Below are 21,324 nucleotides of genomic sequence, written 5' to 3' on the forward strand. Positions count from 1 at the left end.
ACTCTGTCTCAATTCTTATACACTTGTGGAGCAATTGAAATACCAGATAAATACATGAAATAGAAAATCTAATTTTCGATTATCTCTGGTCAGGAAAAAATATTGATTTAGACATTTTGATACAGTCGAACTGTGATTTAATTAGTTTTAAACTTAAAGATAATCCTTCTCAAAAAACATATTTATGGAACAATAAATTAATCAAAATTAATCAAAGAATGATCTTTTATAAACATTGGAAGGAAGTAGGGATAAATTATATTTCAGATTTACTAAGACCAGACAAAACAGTGATACCTTTTGAATCACTGGGACTAAAAGCAAGCGAATGGTTCAAACGGAGAGGGTCAATGAATGTTATCATAAATAAGATTTGGCGTTATTCATGGTACAGGATGTTGAATAACGGATGTTGGTTATGACTTTCGAACGCGACATTCTTAAGTGCAAAAAAATATTGATTAGTTGGAAGCAAAGAAATTTGACTCTCATTGGAAAGACAATGATTATAAAATCGTTCATCATGTCTCAATTCTTATACACTTGTGGAGCAATTGAAATACCAGATAAATACATCAAATAGAAATATATGAAATAGAAAACCTAATTTTCGATATTTCTGGTTGGGAAAAAATATTGATTTAGACATTTTGATACATTCGAACTGTGATTTAATTAGTTTTAAACCTTCTCAAAGAACATATTTATGGTACAATAAATTAATCAAATTTAATCAAAGAATGATCTTTTATAAACATTGGAAGGAAGTAGGGATAAATTATATTTCAGATTTACTAAGACGAGACAAAACAGTGATACCTTTTGAATCACTGGGACTAAAAGCAACCGAATGGTTCAAATGGAGAGGATTAATGGATGTTATTATAAATAAGATTTGGCGTTATAATTTTAACACTGATAACAATAATGTATTCATGGTACAGGTTGTTGAATAACGGATGTTGGTTATGACTTTTGAACACCGCATTCTTAAGTGTAAAAAATATTGATTAATTGGAAGCAAAGAAATTTGACTCTGTCTCAATTCTTATATACTTGTGGAGCAATTGAAATACCAGATAAATACATGAAATAGAAAATCTAATTTTTGATTATCTCTGGTCAGGAAAAAATATTGATTTAGACATTTTGATACAGTCGAAATGTGATTTAATTAGTTTTAAACTTAAAGATAATCCTTCTCAAAAAACATATTTATGGAACAATAAATTAATCAAAATTAATCAAAAAATGATCTTTTATAAACATTGAAAGGAAGTAGGTATCAATTATATTTCAGATTTACTAAGACCAGACAAAACAGTGATACCTTTTGAATCACTGGGACTAAAAGCAACCGAATGGTAGATAACATCATACATTCTTTTTGGGACTGTCGGGGTATTTGGGGAAATATTAAGGGCTGGCTTCAGCCATTATCAAACCAAATTACAAAAATAAATATTTTTTTGGGGGTGAGGGATAAACTATTGTGCACAGTCATTTTTTCGGCCAATATTCACAACAGAAGATTAGAAAATTCTCTTAAACATATAGAATTCACAATAGCATGTAAAAATAACAAAGTAGATTTATTCAATGAGAAATGGGAACCAATTCAATACTTACTGTTGAATTTGGGGGGTGGGGGGAGTTGTCTTGTTTCAATACCAAAAAAATCATCAAATGTATGTGATGTATTTATGTTAATGTCGGTCTAATTTGCCAGCATCTTCCTAGCAAAAGTTCTATGTAATGATGTTTGATGCGCCACTATCTAATCGTGAAAAATGTAATAAGCCCATCAGTCGCTGAAGTATGCGCCAACATTAATTATGGCACGCCAAAGTGGAATAAATGCAAGACTTGAAAATTTAATACAACATTTTGAAATATACAGGCAAGACTTGAAAATTTAATACAACATTTTGAAATATACAGGCAACACTTGAAAAAACATGCCAATATTTCAAAAACTTTAATAACTTGAAAATATGATGCAAAATTTCCTGAAAATGTAGGTCAACTTGTTTTCAAATAATGTGGCAACCCTTGGAAAAAACATGGCAACATTTTGAATAAAATCTCGCAACATTCACGTGACCGAACAATACCACGTGATCTTCCTTTTCCACTGAGGAACGTGATTTATTTTCTACACACCAGGCAACGCCATTTTGTTTCCCATATTTGGCACATGTGTCATAATTTATTCATACGAATTCTGTATCCATGGTAATCACTCGAGATTGAAGGATTGAAGAACTAGTTTTTCTGCCGACCTGATCACCACTGGCTTATCCGCGAATAGAGTAACAATAGGGAAACACTGAAATACGGGAGACACTGACCGATGACACATTGAAACACTGAAATACCGATCCACTGTCGTATATCCATAAGGAGGAGACTTTAGGATTGACATTCACTGCCGGCTTTGGACATTGGCTGATGTCAGGGAGAGGATGGAACAGCAATAATCGTATTCATCTGAAAGAACAAGGAATTAAGATATGTTTACACCTATGACCTATTACACCTATTCTCTTAATCTACTATGAACCGTCCTTTCATGGCAGCCTGGATGACATGATTAGACCCCCGAATGGACACGCTTATTTGGGCTCAAATTACGAACCTTTAGTTCTGGCGATAACGTGGCATGTTCAAAAGTTCTGTGGATTTAAACTCTTGTGTTTTTTGCAGTCCACACAACATTTTGCCTTGCGTTCTCAAAGGCGTCTCCTGGTGTAAGGAGTAAAAAAAGTGCAGAAAAACTAGTTGTCTGATTGAATAATCCGGTTATATGCATGGGGTACAAACAGACCCTGATCCCTACAGAGCTTGGGTCTAACATGATCACACCCAAGCTCATTAGGGATCAAGGTCTGTTTCTGCCTGTTATGCATATAACAGGATTATTTAATGAGACAATTAGTTTTCCTGTACATATATATTATCATCCTAAGAAAATCAGGGGTTAATGTTAATGTTAATGTCCCCCCCTCACGAGATATTCAATTTAAAAAACGATATCCAAACTCGCATTCACTCTCCGACATGTATGATTAACATATAATGGGCAAGAAATCTTTTGGAGGATGACATCAATAGACCCCGAATTGACAAGCTATTCTTCATGTTTATAAATTATCAAGAACTAACCTCACAAGCCCTTGTCTGACAACAAACAGAGAAGCCCATGTCCCAACACAGGTGCCTTCAGAAAGACTGATTGACTGTCTTCAATGAGACAGTCCTCAATATGTCCTCCCATATTAGGTCTTCGCAACTCTTTGGCTGTGGACATTCTGTTGTCTTGGCTGATGGATGGATGACTTGAAAAAAAAAAGAATATGTCTAAAAGTGTAAAACAGGCCACATTGTTAACCATGGCCATAGAAGCCCGGGCAGAAAAATTGGGGGCCTGAACACCTATGGCCACAATCAACAATCCTGGGCACTCAAGCACCCGCAAGCGGGCACAAGGCACCACCGAAATCCGAAATGACAATGATCAGTTGTCACAACGGAAGTCGGCAGTGCAGGCAACAGTAATAGGGTCGTAATTGCCTTATATGTGGTGCAAAATTTGCCCCCATTAGTTTCATGGTTTGACCTACTTCACTCAGCAATCAGAAATCATTCAACATTCAACTTCATAATCCAACATCAGAATTAATTCCTTTCAAAGATGCTGTATCTCAATGAGTACTTTCATGCCTCTAATGCATTTACTTTTCTCAAAATTGCATCCGGATAATATTTATTTACGAGAAAAGTGGAATTTTTTTATAGGAAGTGATGTACCCCAGCGCCTCCGCTGGACAAGGACATAACCAGGCAGAGAATTACAAAGAAACACTAGTTAGAAATATCACAGTTTCAACAAATTCTTTGATAATTAGTCCACATTTGGACACTAAGTCCCCGTCCACAAAGTCAAATGCAAATTCGAAAACCTTTAAAAAAGGGGCAAAGGACATAACCAGGCAGAGAATTACAAAGAAACACTTCAACACTAAGCAAAACTGAGGGGGTATTCCTACTGAATAAAATACTCAAAACAAAACAACATATTCCTACCCCAATCCCATATCTTTGGTGTGTAATCAATCCATCAAGAAAGTTAAAGAATATCGAAACATGGCAGTGATGCTAGTCTTGGACAATGCTCGAATCCGCAACGCACTGATTGGGAAGTGTGGTTAGAGCAAGACTACCTATCTATTAATAGCTGGCAGCACAGTCATGCTGGTACTATTACTGTAAAATCGGTAAGGAAACGTCGTGACTTTGGCATGTATCTACATGTAATAAGATTGACTGTTCTTCTTTCCATTGTTAAACCCATTAAAGAAATTATCAAAAATTATATATTTGACTGTAAACTTATTCCCAGAGGCTTGATATAGGAGGCCTTCCTTGTACCCTTCAACGAAATATAGGTGCGGCAACTGATATTCAATTTAGATTAACAACCTCCAAGGCTATTGTTATTTAGCGGTCCATACTCTATTGCATTGCAAATTGACTTGGGCGACGGTGGGCCAAATGGTATTTGGCTGGCACGTGGTAAATTAAAATTTGTGTCAGGTGCTTTTGTTTACAAATAAGCCACCTACCGGTGACCTGAGACACCGGTTGTCTTTGGTGGTGTGTAAACAAAGTGACATTTTCCGCAAATAATTTAGTTTTTCTGCGTAATTCAATCCGTCCAAGATGTCACAAGGAGATAGTAATCATTTTAAGTTTGGCCCCGTTGAAAGGTTACTGTAAATCAGTCAGGAGCTATACTAGTCAGTTTCACTGAGACAAGTCATACTGTAAAACAGATCAAAATAATTTTTTTCCTTTTTTTCTTTCGCTGACCCATTAAAACGATTTTAATGCATAATATACTGCAATTTCTTTTAAATATATTGAAAGACTAAGAAATGCCAGCCCACCAAACTAAAGCTGAGCGCACAAGGGCAACAAAATGACAAAAAAACCTGAAAACATTTGTTTTCAAATATTTTTTCACAATTTGTTGCCCGTCTGCGGGCGACAAAAACAGATGTTTTTCGAAAACATTTGTTTTTGAAACAATTTTCGAATATTAAACATGCAATATATTTTTGACCTAGTCAAAATGTTTTGCATCAAAACGTCGCCCGTTTGCGGGTGACTGCAACGAAACGTAAAACATTTTTTGCGTCATCATCATCATTAACCAATCACGATGACGTTCAGCGTCATGTGATACCAACCAAGCCAGGTCAAAATGGCAGCGCCAATTTTAAACGAAATGGAGTTGATTGTGGATGAAGAATTGCATGAAATAATATAGACGACTGAGCTCGAGGGCAGTTTGGTCGAGCTGTGGCAGGAAAGGCCTGCCCTGTTCGAGGTGACCTCGCCGCTCTACAGCGATAAGAACGAAGAACGATCAGAAATGCTAAAATTGTGAGGCGGTCGTTATGCATGGCGGCCGCCATCTTGGAATACGTGGGTGTGACCGGGGGTGTGACGTATGGCGCAACCATGGTTACCCTTTGTTTTTGACGTGACCTGTGACGTGACCGTGTCATTTTGTCTCCCGTGTGCGGGTGATTGAAACAAACACGACAAAGACGCAAAACATTTCGAAAACAACCGAAAACAAATGTTTTCAGTTTCGCTGTCATTTTGTTGCCCGTGTGCGCTCAGCTTTAGAGGGCCGCTGTCCGCACTTTCGTCCACAGTTTACACCTACATGTACTGACCTGCTGTATAGAGAAATTATGACCAATATATAATTTCCCCATTTAGGTCGCCAGGTTGTTGGTGTAAGTGAACCACTACACCATCCAACCCGGAGTATGACTGCAGTTAAGCCATTTCAGCTAACAATAGGTCAGGTCAAGGCTGTCATCACACCATGACTAAACAGCTTAAGGGCCCAATTTAAATAACAAAAGGACCACATTTCTCATGGCCACTCCACCTTGAGGCTGCCGCTTTGCATCACAAAAGGTTCAGAGGTGACATGTTATTTGCATGACAAAAGACGTAGCTTTCGACATGGCAAGACTACACAGAAGTGGGTATGCCAGTTTTTTGGCAAGTTGGAGTCTAAGATCTATTTATTTTACTAACAAGGTCTACATTTATTACATGCAGGACAAAATGAAACGTATTACAAAGTTGACGTTTTAATTACACTTTTCTCAAACCATTCAGTACCATGTCTAATCCAATTCTCAGTGGGGCAAAAGACCGTCTTCATAATCTGCAGAGCATGATAAATATGCCCTCACAAGATCTCGAAGCAGTCGATTCTGTCATCAGGAAATCTTTTGATATCCTCACAAATATCAATAAAATAATGAGAGTGTTTTCAACTATATAAGTTGAATTGAATGTGTCTTTTCATCAATACCTGGTTCCCAGGTATTTGGTAAAAGTGATTGAGGGAACTTTAACTTCTTTGTGTAGTTGGTCAGTTGTCTCTGGTATTATATGATACCAAGCAACTGAGCCAGCCAACGTTAGAAGGTCTCGGCTTAACTGCTCTGACCAATGCCCGTGGATTCTATGGTACTGGGGAGATCGAGAAACAGTAAAATGAAACGGCCAGGGGCCATTGTGCTCACCGTAAGTATTTTTAGTAGACAGTTACAGAAAGTGCTACAGTATGTAGGCCTCTCATAATTTATACATGCATCTGTGACCAGTTCAGAGCCGGCCCTGGCCAAGTGGTGAATCCGAGACTTGTGGATCCAAGCTTGTTGAGTCTAGGTGAAAATGATAGTGAAGAAACGTGCCACTCCATGACAATGGTGAATATATTTTTAACTTTGACCTCAGTGACCCTGACAGGTAGGTCAAATAACAAACCAGGGTGATATGTGATGTAGACACATCCACCTGACCATAACAATTTCATCACTCGTTACACAACAGCAATCGGCAAAAAACGATTTCTAAGATGGCCGCCTAATTAAATCTATGGCACCAAATAAATAAAAAAATGAAGAAAATGTAAGATAGAACTCAGAAAAGAAAAAAGGAAAAGATGAAAAATAAAAATATTTCTGGCTGTCCTTGACCGGGGTTTGAACTCACGACCTTTGGATTGCCACAATACGAGGAAAAACCCACAAAACATGCAATTTCGGCCATATTTGAATTCCGATCTGGCTGAAACTTGGCATACAAATAGTGGCTTCTTAGATGCATCATTACACAAAATTAAAACTCTTTACATTGAACAACGACAAAACGTACCAAGAACGGTAAAGTTTTCAACTTTGACCTCTGTGAACTTGAAAGGTGGGTCAAATCAAAAACCCGTAAGATATGTGATGTATCCTTGCTGGGAGTACCTACCATGAAACTTTTATCAAAAACAAATCAGTAATAAGCGAGAAATCACACTTTTTGAGTTTTGAGTTTGGGCCCCCTGGTGGCCAAGTCAATAATCAGACCGAACCAAAATTCAGTGTAAAAGGTCAACTGACCTAGGGGGTCATTTGTTCAAAGTTTCAAGTTCATAACTGTTGCGGTTGAGAAACGTGCCATAGTTACACTCAAACGGCAAATTTACGCCATTTGACCTCTGCGACCTTAAAAAGTAGGTCAAATCCGAAAAATCGTGCAACATCTGAGGTAACCTTGCTAGGGGTCCCTGCCATAAAAATTTCATCAAAAACAATTTGCTAATAAGCAGGCTATTGCACTTCTTACTTTTTCTGTTTTGGCCCCCTGGTGGCAAAGTCAAGAATCAGATCAGGCTGAAATTCAGCACCAGAGGTTATCTGATATAGGGGGTTATATGTACCAAGTTTCAAGCTCATAGCTTTGGTGGTTGAGAAACGTGCCATAGTTACACTCAAACGGCCAATTCACGCCATTTGACCTCTGCGACCTTGAAAAGTACATCAAATTAAAAACCCGTAAGATATATGATGTATCCTTGCTATGAGTACCTACCACAAAAGTTTTATCGAAAACAAGTCACTAATAAGCGAGATATCACACTTTTTAGATATCCACATTTGGCCCCCTGGTGGCCAAGTAGAGAATCAGATCGGACAGAAATTTAGTGTCACGGGTCATCTGACCAAGGGGGTCATGTGTACAAAGTTTTAAGTTCATAGGCCTAGCGGTTAAAAAACGTGCCACTGTTTTTGAACTAGGATACGACGGACGACGACGACGACGACGACGACGACGACGACGACGACGACGACGACGACGGACGACGACGGACGACGGACACTGCGGTATCGTATAGACTCCCCTACGGTGAGCCAAAAAGGCCTACGTTCCATCGCAGACACATATGTTCCTTTTTTGCCTGGGGTTTAAGCAAGAAAGAAATCATATGAACCCCATGTCTCAAGTGATGGAGATATAATAATGAAATATCTGATCAAGTTGGTGATTATTTCAGGAGAAAACCATTTCAAGCAGTAGGGTCCTGATGTGCCCTAGGCTATTAGCTTCTGCCTTCATAAGCTAAAAATCAATATGCTTAAGACTTATTTGTTTGGGTACTGACAAGCCCTATTGGCTCTCCATAAACGCCCACTCCACATTTCGCTTTCTTTCAAAAGATTTTGCCAGAAAATTGTTGATCTCTTGGATCATGGTGCCCCTGGTAACAAAAGAACCCTCCTCTAAAACGTTATTCCTTCTTTATACGTGCATTATTTTAAACCATGACAACATATTGTCATTGCCCTAAGAAGGTAAATATATGCCTTCTCCCATCAGAAAATTTTAGGAATTTTATCAATAAAATCACCTTTCAATCAGATATTTCAATAAAAACAATAGGTCTACGGTGACAAAAATACATCGTTGGGATGTGCTGGTCAGCAACATCCATCTTCCTCCTGTCGCATGCTTCTCCATGCTGAAAAGAAACAAATTACATACAGTAAGGTTTATTGGTGCAAAATATCATCAGTGAAATATTCATTGTGCAGGAACATGTTCGTCTTGACCCGCAATGTTTTGAGATCGCTCTATCACTCACAAGCTTGATGTTGGTGATGCAAACACATGAGAGTCAAGATGGAACATGTTAAGTTCCTGCAATAATGAGGTTAAGATTTGATCAGAAACAAGAAACAACAACTGAACAGCTCTATCAATGTCAATATCATAACTGTTAGAAATTACTTTTCTTGTGTTGACATTTAACCTTACAAGAATGCCAACACAGAACTTATGCAGGGACTTGAGGATTGGGGCAGTTTATGCCATCTCAGCCGCCTGCGTGGTTTCATTAGTAAAGTTGTTGTTGCCATTAAATTAATTGATGTTGGTTGTAGTGTTGGGGAGGGGGGTCCAATTGCGTCATTTTGCATCACCAGTGAGGTCACCAAGTGCCACAAGGACCCTACTTTAGAATACAGTGGAACCTCCCTTAGCATACACCTCTCTAAAAGGACCTTCTCTCTTTTAGGACACTAACTTTGATTGTCTCCATTCAATTTGAACTCTCTAATCAGTACACCTCTCTTGTAAGCACAGCGCTTATCAGTCTTGAGGATGTCCTTAATAGAGTAGTTCTACTGTGATCACATCATCCCCCCCCCCCCCCAAGTTGCTACCCAATAACCTTTTTCCTTTGCTTATCTCTTCTCTTCTTGGCCCAATGTCATTGAAATGGCCAGTCCTGGAAAGCTGATACTCCATGCAAATGCACCAGCATTGACCAACAGAGTTATTTTACAGCTGTTAACACTTTACTGGAGCTCCCACATTAATCAACGTCAAACGCACTTAGGGCTTCGAGGAACAACGACGTGAATTAACGTCACATTTTTCAACTCGGGGTAATGGTTTTTCATTTGAATTTCATTCAATCGGGTGGGTGCTGACAGAAAGACTTTTGAGGAATCTTGTGTACCCAGGCGGCTGCAATCATATGTCAATAAAGTTGTTGTTTTTTGTTACCATTCAAAGCTCAACCTCACTGATATCTCAAACCTAAAACAATCATGCTGTACCACTTTCAACTACAACTTTTTCACAGTACTGTCTGAAATTCCGAAGGGGGAAAAGTAGGTTATCTTTCTAGATATTGATTTGAAACCTGCACCCTACGGTGTTTTGAGCATTTCCAGACCTCTGGTATCAGGGAACCCCTGAGGCTTGACACGTTAAAGGTTGTGTTAGGCCTCTGTATGTTTGGCCAGACTTCATGAAATCACATTACTGGCAATGGCCATGTTCAACTACTGCTCATTAAGCAGTTCGGGATTCTTTCTTAGTGTTACATAAAGCTCCAGTTGATAAAAATGCTTTGCTTTTGATATTCATGCAACCAGCATAACCAAGTTGTTTATGAGAGTGAGATATCAGTGGGTTACGAAGTGATTTTCTGTGATGGCATATTCAGAATCAATAAGTTCAATAGAGCATTTAAAGAGGCAAACGTTAGAGGTCATCATCACCGTGGGTTTGATGAAAATGGCACTGTAATTGGTGTCGCTAAAACAACGTTGGAAAATTATTCCTCAACAGAGAGCTCACCATCTCTTAATCAGGCCAATGGCTAACACCTTATCAAGGACATCTGAAAAACTGAAATTGATTTGTTTACATTACCGTGTGATGGCACCCTTCCGAAGGTATGAGATAGGCTGTCCTCATGGTGGCTGCAGGATATCATGTCAGGGCTCTATGTCCGTAGCTTTCCCTAAATCCAGAGAGTCCCTTTGGAGTTGGATTGTCATTATAGTTTATTAGAATGACAGACATTTCGGTGTCCAATCCATCCCCACAGCAAACAAGTTCCCTTTCTGATCTCAGCGAAAGTTCTCCTTGAATTGTTCTGTCAAGGCATCGTTTGCTGAGCTGTGGTTCGTCACTCCTGCACATGGCTATCCCTCTGCACAACCATTCGATCCACTGAATCCACTCGACTCTCGGTCGTCTGCCCGTATCTGTGAGCGACTGGAAAACAAAATTTAAGGTTACTCTCAGTCTCAATTTGTCCTTACGGTCATCTCGATTCTGTATAACTAAAATGAGCGCGATCGGTCGTAACGAGCGCCATCGCCGACGGACTAACATCATCTTGATATCTTGTCTGTCCCAAAAGTATAACTTGCAAGTTTCGGGTTTCTAGTCTTGACATCAACAACGGTTGAAATTGTCACCCTACTTTTAACTCTTACCCCAGTCTATGCTGAGAGCTTTCAGTGGAACTTGAATTCAGATTAGCTGCTCAATCAGTACTACAACCTGAGCATTTTCAACTGGTGAGCCTGGGAGCTCATGACCACTTGTCAGAGACCCAAACAACTGCACAACTGCAGCTCTTTCACTTTTATTTTTGACACAGTTTGTGTTTAGTAAGGAGCAATGCAGTGACAAAACCATGGATGGAAAATCTAATAGCCTGTCTATTTTCAGTCCAGCCACAGAACATATGGAATATTTATTGGCACACCCTGTAAATACACTTTAGGGATGAGTTCATTCGGTTTCACGAGTATGGCATATGCAGGTCCAATGTTTCCCAATCAACGTGCGAAATCTCCCTGAAGTTGCTTAAGTCTTCAAGCAATATATGGGGGTATCGTCAACATAGCGCATCTCTGACCGAATAATCGGGTCGATCAAAACAAGGCGGCTGAAGTGGGTTTTTCAAAAATCATCGCTAGTTACTGGAAGGGGTTGGATGTTATTTAAGAAATGTGTTCTTGTCTTAATTTTCTAAAAGCCTTAATACCGACAACCACAACGCTTTACTAATTGACACTTGATCTGCAATTCAATTCCAAACTGAGGTTGCTTGTACAGTTTGAGGATAAAATCCACCATTTTGCGACTCTACTTTACTCCGGAAATGAAATGAACTCAGCCCATGGCGTGTTCACCCATTTCATGATATACTGTCTTGTCATCTGTTTATATTTACCATATATGTATTGGAATCCTTCGTCATCCAAAATCTTTTGAGAGTCACATCTACCATAGGACGAATTGTAGATCTTGGTTGAGTGGTTGGGTCTTTTCGACAGCCATCATCTCAATCTGCAGAGGGCAAGATAACAGGAAAAATACATTCAATGACCTATCTCAAAATGAATAGATTGAAACCAAAAGATAATTTGTTTTCATTTGAGTGAGATGGTTGTTTCTCGCTTTAAGAATTTGATTCCAAATGTGGCCACCAGGGGGCAAAGGTTAAAAAATTATCAATGTAGTGAAAAGCACCCATCATGTCCAAGTCCATTTTTTTCCCATGTCGACAGGCGAGCACAATGGCCCTGGCTGTTTCATTTTATAAAGTGGCACTGTTGGAAAGATGCTCACAGGCCATTTTCTGGATCAAGTGAAGTGAAGATGTCTTTGGTTGGCAGCATTTTCTTGTGGAAAAATGTTGATCGGCCACACTCTTTGCTCGATTCACTGCTTCAATCCTTGCCCAAGTGGCATTATTCCTCAGGCCAAATTGCCTTGGATTTTTATATCCATCCTTACGTCTGATATTACTAATAACCATATATAAAATGTAACTCATGATTTGTCCAACTAATCAAGATCATCGAGGTCATGTTGTCCATTTGGCTGTTAACTTGAGCACTCTCGGTCAGGTGGTCTCACTTGGGGATAAAAGTTCATGACTTGGCCACCAGGGTGCAGGTTCGGAGACATGAAATATGATTTTTTTCCCTCCTGGTTGGACAGTTATGAAGTTTGTTTTATGAGTAGATATAATATCAACCAGGTATGTGATGCTCACCCCGCAGATTACAACATCGTCTTTTGTGTCCCTTGTTCTTGTGTCCCTTGTCCTTGTGTCCCTTGTCCTTGAGGCCCTGGACCTTGTGGCTCTTGTACAATGTTGGCTCGGGCTGCCTAAAAATAATCAAACTTTTGGTTAAGGGGTTTATCTTTTTTCTGAGCGTTTCTACAGCATGCTACTTTCACACTGGATCCAAATAAAAACTGTTTTCCAGAGAGCACTCTCCGGAATACGAATTGGCTACACCACACTTGGTCTAATCAGCATGCAATTTGATTTGAAAAGTGCAACTCTTGCTGCGTATTGTAGTAACGTGCCTTTCGCCTATGAATGTCTTGTCCCTGCCCTTTGTGGTAATTAGAAGATAATCAAGACAGGAACAAGCGAGTGACCTACAAGCCCCCTGCCAATGAATAGACTGTTTTAATACGTATTAACGCCAACACTACACGTTTCAGTGAGAATCAGTTAATGCGAATTCAATAAAGCACATTCAATTGTATTCTGGAACCAAATTGGTTGAAGCGGTTTCAAATCTGTATGAACAGAATTGAGTGTGGCACCCCAATATGTATAAAAATTTAAATTGCACGTCAGATTGATACTTTTTAACATCATTTTAACATCTTTGTAATGTTTCTTTTAATCCAGACGTAACTGACGACTAAGTGATGCTTACCCTGTATGGCTCCAACATTGGCAGCAACATATTCTTCAGGTCCATCCAGTGTCTTCTCGGCTCACGAGCTGGAGGCCGGCACTCCTTCTTCATTGCCGTCTTGTCGATTTCAGCGGGTATATACGTTAGCTTTGAGAGGCACAAGGAGGTTGAGAACACTGTTGTTATTCAAAGGACCCAAGGTCTTCGTCATTAGTACTAAACTGGTTTAGCACAAGTCCCACACGGACACGCCTGACATTTCGTCCGACGAAATTCCGCAGGTTAACAACAGGCCTCTAACCCCAGTCATTCCATCCCCCTCGAGATCAGGTAGGGGATCGCTGGCCAGCTATTGCTTACTATTGTTAACAGTCGTAAGACTTATCCCGCCAACACTCTTCAACAGGGGATATTGTGAATGACTAGCGACACGCAATCGTTAATTTCCCCCATCAATCAACCACAATGACTCAAGGGGAACACGTACTTTGAACCTAAGTCCATGTCATCACCGTCGAAACTTAGATGAGGACCGCAGAACAAAGTGGCAAGCATGCCTGGGACCCAGCCACCGTGCTTTGGACGTGAGTTAGACTCAGTCGCCAGACACGATAACCGAATACACCAAGCGTATAGCTTGAATCGAACCCGATCTATCATTGTCATTGGTCACCTGGCCTGGCCTGGACAACTGAAAGCTGAATAGGTTAAATAGATGATAAGCAGGAACCAAAAGAATTACAACTATTATAGCTAGATAACTACGATAGCTAGATAACTACGATAACTACTCTAACAACTAGAATAGCAACAAAATCTACAAAATGAGCAAGACAGTGACCAGACACACTTCCAACTCTCACAACGGTCACCATACTCCATAGCCCCCCCCCCCCCCCCCACATGACCTCCCGCACCCTTTTCCTATCCCGTCTCAAACACACACACACACACACACACATCATATACTGTGGATACGACTTTTGAACATCCACTGGCATGAATTGCTGATGGAGGCGTCACTGTCAATCTATATAAAATGTTCAAAACTTCATGTAAATTGTAGCAGTGGCTTTATTTGTGCATTTTATAAAAATATAGTTTTGAATCCTTGTTCTCTCAGAAAAGTGCACATGAAAATGTCCTTGCAATTGGGATAAAAGTTGTATGTGATTTGCGATATTTTTTAAATTTCAGTATTAGTTCATATACTTCATTGACAAGGCTTGGTCTTTGACAAGTGTTTGACTTGCTTATTGGTTTGTTATATCTTTCACTGATCATACTTACAATATTCAACTGTCAGTGTATGGCTTCTATCAGTTTTCAACACGTGATATTGCTTTGAAACCAAAGCACTGGATGCAGGCAAATCTGCCATTAGCATTGTCAGTTAATGCTTTAGCTTGCTGGCAGATTGCTGTGACTTAGAGTGACACATTTGGGGATTGACTTTTCACTTGAGGCCTTCAATAGCTTTGTTTTACTATTTCACTGTTTGAATATTTTATTCTAATAACGGTTAAAGAAAATTGACAGTGGCAACCCAATCAACAATTTGGGCAAATTGTTACTTGATGCATACCCTTCATCTGATCGTCTTGCGGTTCATCCAAAAATCTTCGGTTGCAATTGCGGTCAAGGTTTGTGGCATCTGTAATGATAAATTGGAACAAATGCATAATGCACGATTACAGCAATTCTAGTGTTTTCAATTTCAGTCATGAAATTACTGCCTAAATATGATGTTGAAATACATCATTTTTTGTCATGAATTACGTTTCCTTCATGAAATTGATAGACTTTATTCCTTTTATTTCATACAAGTTTGCCATTCTTACGACTAGTTATAACAAGGATTTATGCAATTTTGGGAATTAGGGAGTTGAGATTGGTGTTGGGGAAGGGTTAGGGTCTGGGTTAGGTTTAGTGAATATGACTGTCGTAAGAATAGCCAGTAGATTGTATGTAAAATCCAATGGAACCATCATAACAACAGCTGCGGCCTTGTACTTATTTAAATGAAAATGAAATGGCCAGGGCCATTGTGCTCACCTCATGTGGAGGAAAGATGGATAAAGAGCATGGTATTGTGTCATGTAGTGTTAGGTTTGATGTAGGTCCAAGCAATTACAATTTCCCCAAAATGGCCAATTTACAGTACATTCGACCTCTGTGACCTTGAAAAGTAGGTCAAATCAAAGAAGACCCGGGTGACACATTGAATGGTTGTTAGAATTAGATGTACCTATGATATAAAATTGGTGCCAATCGGGCAAGTCATTACTAGGAATAATGGCATTTTGAAGAATTTAGGATTTGGCCCCCTCCCTGGAGGCCGAACAGCAAATCAGATCGCACCAAACTTCGGTACCTGAGATCACCTGACCAAGGGGTACATGTGTACTTAATTTGTGATCAATAGTCATTGCAGTTAAGAAACGTGCCATAGTTACGGCCTGACGGCGAATTTACGCCATTTGACCTCTGTGACCTTGACAAGAAGGTCAAATTAAAAACCTGTGTGACATATACTGTATGGTGGTTAGATGTACCCATGATATCAAATTGGTGGCAATCGGGCAAGAAGTTAAGGAATAATCACATTTTTAAGGTTTTTGGATTTTGCCCCCTGGTGGTCAAGTGGTGAATCATATTGGACCAAACTTCGGTCCCTGAGATCACCTGACTAAGGGGTAAATGTGTACCAAATTTGGTCTCAATAGTCATTGCAGTTTAGAAACGTGCCATCGTTACATCCTAACGGCCAATTTACACCATTTGACCTCTGTGACCTTGAAAAGGAGGTCAAATCAAAAACCCGGAGGATATATGATGCACCTTTGCTAGAAGTACCTACCATATTTTTTTCAAAATTTCCCGACTACTATTAAGGGAGATATTGCATATTTTCACTTTTAACGTTTGGCCCCCTGGTGGCCAAACCATGAAACGAATCGGACCGAAACTTGGTCTCCAAGGTGTCATTACATAAGGGTACATGTGTACCAAGTTTCAACTCAATAGCTCTAACAGTTACGAAACGTGCCCTGCTAACGGACGACGGACGACGACGACGACGACGACGACGACGACGACGACGACGACGACGACGGACGACGGACGCCACGGTATGGGATAAGCTCACCTCTGCTAAGAGGTGAGCTAACAATGTGAGCTAGTTCATTTCTCAAAACTCGTGATTAACCCTTAACTAGCAATCAATGAGATGGCATCACCGCTCTAAATATGGCCTCCTGATTTAGTGACCCGATTGTACTATCCAGTTCTTTTGCGCAAAAGCATGAATTGGAAAGTAAAAATCTAATACTATATTATACATACCTACATGTAACCCTTCACCTTGAAAACCATACCAGCGAGAATCTTTCGTTGCAATTGCGGACAAGGTATGCATCATCTGTAATGATAAATTGGCACAAATTCATAGTTTCAAATTCCTCAAGTTGAGAGCATTTTTTCATTTTTGGCTCAAGTGACCTATAGTAGAATAGCTGTCCTAAGGGGCACAAATTGACTAAAATTTTGTGAACTTCATTTATTTTTCATTTCAAGCATTTTTACATATTTCTTGGGTTCTATTATGATCGGGGTTGTTGACTTGACCAACCTCTCAAGGTCACAGGCCGACAGGGTTCAAATTTTATTATTTCACCAATTGGTCCTATGTTTTGTCATTGTTCAATTGAGATGGTTCTTATTTGGTTGAAGGATGAATCTAAGTCCCTCTATGTGTACGCCAAATTTCGGCAAGATCAAAATTCAAATATGGCAGTAATCACTTAAATTTCATATTTTGTATATACCGAAGAAGGTTTGTTCAATTCCACTTCCAGATACTGACAGCAAATTGATGCTGGGCAGTTCATGTTTTGGTGGTATGATGGGTCATAGGCCTAGTGCCATTGTGCTTTTTGGCAACTCTTAAAATGGTTCTTGGAAGTAGATTCTTTCTCTGTATTGAAAAATATGAAATGGTCCAGGGACCATGTGCTCACCTGTGTCAAAGGGGAGGCTATGGAGTCAGTGATTCTGACATTGGTAAAGCTGTATATATCATTTTATGGTCAGACCAGCAATTGTCGATGATCCCTGTATGGTGCACATGATGTGCATTTGTAAATACAAGGTCTAATTTGGTGTGGTAATCAGTTGTTTCTTCAGTGACTGTTTGCTTCATGTTATATTCCTGAAGAAAGAATTTTTCAAGTTTAGTATTGAAATTTTCACCTCCCACTATTGAATTCATGTTGAAGTCACCAAGAATGACATATGTTTCAGTTGGCTGGTATGATCGGAGGCAGGTGGAGAGATTATCAGTGACATGTTGAAATGAACATTGGGGTGATGCATAAACAATTAATATGTGGAATATTTCGGGTGAATTTCGGGAGTGGATACATGTATATATTGCTTCAAAGTTGCGGTTTCCGAAAAATGTCTTTTCTAGAATTCTGAATTCTTCCTTTACATACAATATCAAACCATGTGGAGGTCGATTGTTGCCTTGGACCTGGGGTTGGTCATGCCGAATATGCTGGAAATTAGGCAGCGAGAGACTAGTGTCAGAATTGGACTGGTTTAATCGTGATTCTGCAAATGCAACAATGGAGGCTGCAATGACATTTGGATCAGCTTGAAAATTTCTAAAGTTTTCATTGACTGATCTAGCATTGTTGAATACTATCTTTATCAATCTTGGCTGATACGTCAGACCAACATGCAAGAATTTATGATTAGACCACCAGTTTTGAATGGCATGAGCAGGGCTGCTTACCCTCTAATAATTTTTCCTGTAATATTGCTGAAATTTTCCTGTATTTTGCCATAAGTTCCCGTAGTATCATGACATAGTGTAAATTTCAAAGCTGTTGGCCGCCGCCATTATTCTATGCAGGGTAGTCTCGCACAGCAGCTGTACACATGTGATACAAGTTTCCAGATCCTCAAAATAGGGTGATAACTACGATCGGTGTCGCGGTGCGCGAGACTAATCAGTATATTGCGTACTGAATAAAGAAAAACTCTCCTTGGCAACGGGCGTGGGAACTTCTAATATCGGGCCCGCCAGGATCAGATATCGGGTTTAAAGGCTAAGAAACTAAATGAAACTAGAAATTTGAATGTTTATTTCAAGAATTAAACCGTATACAAACATTTTACAACGTATTTTTAAGTTGAAAAAAAAACGTATTTTCAGCACTGTAAAGGCCGTACCATAACGGTAAAAACCGTATTCCGTAAAGTCGGGAATTCAGTCGTACCAAAATACGGCCATTCCGTACAGGTACGCAGCCCTGCATGAGCATAAGCTATATTTCTGATGACTGTTTCATTAGCAAATACTAAATCCAATTTCAGATCTTTTGATACCATTTGCTTTTTTGGTTCAGTAGTTGTGTTCTTTGTCTTTGACAGGCGTTTTCCTTTTTTTGGTGTAGGGTCAGGACATACAGGTACCATTACTTTAGCTGTGTTAACTGTGATGAGCTGTTGGCAGCGATACTGTTGGGCCATGTGCAGTTCCAGAGATGAATTATCATGATAGTGTCTGTCTTTGTCTGTGTGGTACTGATTGAAAGCACCAAGAAGTATACATTTTTTGTTTGCACAGTTATCTGGTGTTGACCTTTGGCCCCCTATTGGCAAAACCGTAAATCGTATGACGCCACGATTCAGTCTTTGAGTAAAGGTCACCCAAGGGTATATATGTACCAAGTTTGAGTTCAATAGCCTCAGCGGTTACAAAACGTGCCACCATTGACTAACAGCGGTGCCGTCGGCGAACTTTGACCTATCTTACCTTGAAAATTAGGTCAAATCAAAAACCCGGAGGATATGTGATGTCCCATTAGGAGAAGTACCTACCATATTTTTTTCAAATTTTTCGGACCAGTAATAAGGGAGAAAACGCATTTCTTCATTTTTTACCTTTGGCCCCCTGGTGGCCAAACCGTGAAACATATGAGACCGCGTTTTGGTCTCTGAGTAGTGGTCACCAAGGGGTACATGTGTACTAAGTTTCAGTTCAGTGGCTTTAGCGGTAACAAAACGTGCCACCCATGTCTAACGACGACGGACGACGGACGCTGCGTGATGGTAAAGGCTCACAGGTGAGCCAACAAGGGGAAAATACAAAGACAAGTTGCCCTCTTCAAAAATCCATTGGGCCTACAAAAATAAAACATGAATAACATCAAGATTCCTTTAGACAGAATGTGATACCCACCTTGTAGAAGATTTGTGCTAAACACAAGTTATTTTGCTATTTCAGTCTTGAAACCAGGGGCCATTGTGCTCACCGTATACATCTTTTAGTAGGCAGGATCATGCTTAGTTTAGAGGTGAATATGGTGAACACAATCAGGCATGAAGACTTTTTTTAGATGTGTATTGATGTCAAGTAATAAGACAGGGCAGTATATATAAGTTTATGATCCAACCAATAATTGTCTATGACATCAACAAGATCAATATCGTGTGATTGCTAAGAGTCCCTGCAATAAAAAATTCATCGAAAAAAAGTCATTAATAAGCAAGATATTGCACGTCCTACTTTTTCAGTTTTGACCCCCTGGTGGCCAAATCAAGAATCAGATCAGGCCAAAATTCGGAGTCAGAGATTATCTGATGTAGGGGGTTACATGTACCAACTTTCAAGTTCATAGCTTCAGCAGTTAAGAAACGTGCCATAGTTACACTCTAATGGCCAATTTACGCCATTTGACCTCTGTGACCTAGAAAAGGAGGTCAAATCCATAAATCGTAGGACATGTGGTGTATCCTTGCTAGAAGTCCCTGCCATAAAAATTTTATCGAAAACAATTCACTCAAATAAGCAAGATATTGCACTTCTTCCTTTTTCCATTATGGCCCCCTGGTGGCGGAATAAAGAATCAGATCAGGCCAAAATTCGGCATCAAAGGTTATCAGATGTAGGGGGTTATAAGCACCAAGTTTCAAGTTCATAGCTTTACTGGTTAAGAAACGTGCCATAGTTTACACTCTAACGGCCAATTTACGCCATATGACCTCTGTGACCTTGAAAAGTAGGTCAAATTGAAAACCCGTACGATATGTCATGTATTCTTCCTAAGAGTACCTACCATAAAAATTTTATCGAAAACAAGTCACTTATAAGCGAGAAATCACACTTTTTAGATTTCCACTTTTGGCCCCCTGGTGGCAAAGTTGAGGATCAGATCAAACTGAAATTCAGCACCAGAGGCTATGTAATATAGGGGGTTATATGTACTAAGTTTCAAGTTCATAGCTTTAGTGGTATAAGAAACGTGCCATAGTTTACACTCTAACAGCCAATTTACACCATATGACCTCTGTGAACTTGAAAAGTAGGTCAAATAAAAAACCCGTATGATATAAGATGTATATTTGCTATGAGTACCTACAACACAAGTTTCATCGAAAACAAGTCACTAATAAGCGAGATATCACACTTTTTAGATATCGACATTTGGCCCCCTGGTGGCCAAGTTGAGAATCAGATCGGACCGAAATTCAGTGTCAGAGGTCACCTGACCTAGGGGGTGCTGTGTACAAAGTTTCAAGTTCATAGCCCTAGCGGTTAAGAAACGTGCCACTGTTTTTGAAATAGGATACGACGACGGACGACGGACACTGCGGTATTACATAGACTCCCCTACGGTGAGCCAATAAGTCAAAATTCGAGCAAAAACCATGTACACCTTGCTGCAATGAATGTTCAGCCTGCACTACAGGCGAAGCATAGCAAGCATTGGAAGTCATAAAATGTGACAGGTAGTGGTTTTATGTAACACTCCCACACATTCTTTTGAGGTTGGCTATGTCTTTTGTCGCTCCAAGCAATCAAACAAAAGGGTCAGATGGCCAAGGCTAATCCAAGTTGGTAATGTGATTGGCCATA

At 39.7% G+C, this 21,324-nt stretch overlaps 1 protein-coding gene across 7 annotated transcripts in view; it reads right to left on the reverse strand.

Annotated features, from left to right (window-relative positions):
- Positions 1 to 1,580: 1,580 nt before the first annotated feature.
- Positions 1,581 to 21,324, reverse strand: part of LOC135494760 (uncharacterized) — a 35,471-nt gene continuing 15,727 nt past the window's right edge. For 3 of the 7 annotated variants that reach the window (XR_010448437.1, XR_010448436.1, XR_010448435.1), the window contains 7 exons: positions 16,743 to 16,818; positions 14,983 to 15,051; positions 13,416 to 14,095; positions 12,734 to 12,849; positions 11,906 to 12,021; positions 10,588 to 10,935; positions 6,900 to 8,884 (listed from right to left, as the gene is read on the reverse strand). Coding sequence is in view for 1 of the 7 variants with exons in the window: in XM_064783030.1 (XP_064639100.1) it covers positions 17,600 to 17,607 (8 nt within the window). In the remaining 6 variants the exon portion in view is untranslated. Of the gene's footprint in view, positions 2,491 to 3,165; positions 3,339 to 6,899; positions 8,885 to 10,587; positions 10,936 to 11,905; positions 12,022 to 12,733; positions 12,850 to 13,415; positions 14,096 to 14,982; positions 15,052 to 16,742; positions 16,819 to 17,456; positions 17,608 to 21,324 lie in introns of those variants that run through there. The other 4 variants (XR_010448439.1, XR_010448434.1, XR_010448438.1 and 1 more) reach the window with 3 other exon arrangements.

This window comes from Lineus longissimus, chromosome 10 (assembly GCF_910592395.1).
Source record: "Lineus longissimus chromosome 10, tnLinLong1.2, whole genome shotgun sequence".
NCBI classification, from domain to species: Eukaryota; Metazoa; Nemertea; class Pilidiophora; order Heteronemertea; family Lineidae; genus Lineus; species Lineus longissimus.